Source organism: Echinops telfairi, unplaced genomic scaffold (genome assembly GCF_000313985.2).
Source record: "Echinops telfairi isolate 266 unplaced genomic scaffold, ASM31398v2 ScPeMD7_2;HRSCAF=8, whole genome shotgun sequence".
Lineage (NCBI taxonomy): Eukaryota > Metazoa > Chordata > Mammalia > Afrosoricida > Tenrecidae > Echinops > Echinops telfairi.
Window position 1 is genome coordinate 360,368 of NW_022103898.1, and position 2,979 is coordinate 363,346.

Here is a 2,979-nt window from a genome sequence, read left to right on the forward strand (position 1 = left end):
CCAACTTTTCTTTTAGATGAAGCAGTGGCATATTAATTGCTTAGCTCACCAGGAGAATGGGGTGTACTCCTCAGCCGTCAAGGTGAGGAGGGGCAAGGAAGTGTCCTCAACAGTGGGACTCGGTGGGAGTACTGTGCTCTGAGAGCCAGTCAGGGGCTGTCTTCCCATCACACCCAGCACTGACTCGGCAATCTTCACTGAGTCCTCCCAGGACTGCCTTTTGTGGCCTTCAGTGGGCAACCTCTGCCTGTGTACAACCCAGAGGGGTAGCAATACCAATCCTGGAGTGACCCTAACCTCTGTTCCACGATCTTTGGTACACTCTGTCTCTGGGACACACTTCCGAACCAGAATGCACACGGCCTGAGAGCACACATGCGGCCAAATGTGAGGCCCAGGCGGCCCTGCCCTGTGGCATCCAGGGCCAGGCAGGTTCAAGCAGGCATCCACCAGGAGTGCAGGGCACATTTGCCATGCAGCTTTGAAACTGGACTGGCCCACAGTCACACACAGCCTTCCCTTTACCTGGAATGGGATTCCACTTCCAAAGGGAGAGGGTACGCCTCCGCCTCCCTGCTGTTCTGAGGTCAATGGGGTGAGGTCCTGTCTGAGTCACCAGGGTAGCTCCTCCAGCCTTCAGAGACTGAGGTCACTACACACCGGCTGTCCCATGGACTCTGTGGGTGCTGAGGGTGCACAAGTGCAGTCCTGCTACTTTCCCCAACTACTTGGGTGTGACCTCCTCTTCTTGGGAATGAGCTTGTAGGGGGTGCTCTTCACCCACTGAAGGGTGCCCTATTAGACTAAGGTGACCATATTTTAACATTGGTAAAGCGGGACACCATTGATAAAACTCATATCCTGGTGAAATAGCCACATGGCAGCGGAAAACCGTATACCCTAGCTTGTCATGCATTCTTTCAAAAAATCAGGACTTTTAAAAAATGCCACAGGACGTGGGGAAAAATTGTTAAAAAGCGGGACGTCTGGTCATCTTAGATTACACTTCAAGACAGATGACAAGCCATGCTGGCTTTGTAACTGTGCTGCATAGACTTGACAGGCACTGTTTTCACGGTGCACCCAAACCCTGGGGCGAGGGGGGAGGGGCGGGGTGTGCTCCGGCGCAGAGTGAAGGAAGCTGCTCTGCTCACTGCCTCTTGGAGGCCCCACGTGACCACAGCCCATGATTAGGGTGGAGGACACCCGTGGGAGAGTTTGTACACAGCGCCCCTCAGCCTCCTCCTGCATTGCCCTGACCAAGGACTCACGTGCAGGACCTCATGGCGGAGACCAACTGGCTCCACGCAGCTGACCAGACGCAGCAGCAGATCCATCATGGCTGAGGTGCCCAGGTGCCGCAGCACCGAGTTGATGAAGCCATCTTTCTTCTTCAAAAACACAATTACCTGAAATCAGTTACACCAATCAGCAAGCAGGCCAGGAACTCAGTGCACCACACAGAAATGGGGGAGCTATCAGGATGGGCCAATGCATGCCAGCAGGGCCAGGAAGCCTGATGGAGGACCGGGTGGGGGGAGGGAGGGAAGGCACCCGTGTACAACACTCACTGCTGTCAAGTTTCCATATGCCATGAGTGGACTGGCACCACTCCGTGCACACACACTGACATGAGCACGTGGTCCTAGCTCACAGGCCAGAGCCTGTCAAGGAGGAAAGAGCAAGGACACTGATCAGTCAGCGTGCTCTGGAGGGAGGAGGTACACTGAGTCTTTAGAATGGACAACCATGGTGTCTGTCCCACACCAACTGTGAACTGGTGCCACCGAACTTTAGTCAATGAAGCGGCAGAAGAGGGCAACACAGAGCCCACTGATATGACACTGTGGGCCACTCAGGTGCCTCAGATGAGAGAGCAGTGATAGGGAGCCCACGCTGAGACCCACTACACACCCAGCTCAGCCTGCAGACAGGAAGCACCCACAGCACCCTGGGGGCTACGGCAGGCCCCTTCTCAGGGGGGGATCCTGGGAACAGAGGGGATCCACCTAGCTAGGGATCTTAGACCCAGCACTTGCGGTGAGACAGGAGGCAGGAGAAGAGAGTGAGAGCAGAGAAAGACCGGGAGGGAGTGGCAGGAAGTGGCAGTGCAAGAAGGGGGAGGGTTCTTTGTGAAAAAATGAACAAACTCTTAGAAAGTGTAAGAACAAAACCCAGGTGGATCAAAACAGAGGCATCATGACAGACCCTACAGATATCAAAACCATCACAAGGGGGAGAGGGGAGATTCTGAGCAATGTTATGTCAACAGCTGTGAAATTGAGGGCTGTCCCAACAACTCGTCCCAAGTGTGCATGATGAAGCCTTGCCATCCTTGCCTCCAAGGGCACTCAGGCAGCACTTCTTCCTTTCCCTGTTCTTTTTCTCTTTTTAACAGTTTTATTGGCAATTCAGTCATGTCATACAATAATTCAGTCATATCAAGAAGAGTTGTACACTCCATTAACACATTCAATTTTAGAACATTTTCTTCCTTGTACTCATTGTTATTCATGTAATTGTTTTTTTTAATTGTGGCAAAATATATAAAACACAAAACAATTCTCCAATTCAACTTGTTGAACTACATGTATAATCAATTATATGTAAAATTCAGTGCCATTGATTATACTTAATATCAACCATTATTGATATCCTTTTCCAAATTATTCCACCACCATTAAGATAAACTCAATACCCTCTAAACAAAAACGCTTCCTCCTTCACTCACGGTAACCATTGGTCAACTCTTACTTTTTTTTTCTTTTCAGTAGTTTCTTTGATATAATATTTGCATATCATACACTTCCATAGTTAAATAGCTTTTTTAAAAAAAATCGTTTTCTTAGGGGGCTCATACAACTCATCACAATCCATAAACATACATCAATTGTGTAAAGCACATTTGTATATTCACTGCCCTCATCATTCTAAAAACATTTGCTCTCCACTTAAGCCCCTGGCATCAGCTCCTCATTT

General features: G+C 49.7%; 1 protein-coding gene across 4 annotated transcripts in view; it reads right to left on the reverse strand.

Annotated features, from left to right (window-relative positions):
- Positions 1-2,979, reverse strand: part of PPP6R2 (protein phosphatase 6 regulatory subunit 2) — a 60,575-nt gene that overhangs the window by 12,890 nt on the left and 44,706 nt on the right. For all 4 annotated transcript variants that reach the window (XR_006680352.1, XM_045293166.1, XM_045293154.1 and 1 more), the window contains one exon: positions 1,272-1,409. Coding sequence is in view for 3 of the 4 variants with exons in the window: in XM_045293166.1 (XP_045149101.1) it covers positions 1,272-1,409 (138 nt within the window). In the remaining variant the exon portion in view is untranslated. The remainder of the gene's footprint in view (positions 1-1,271; positions 1,410-2,979) is intronic.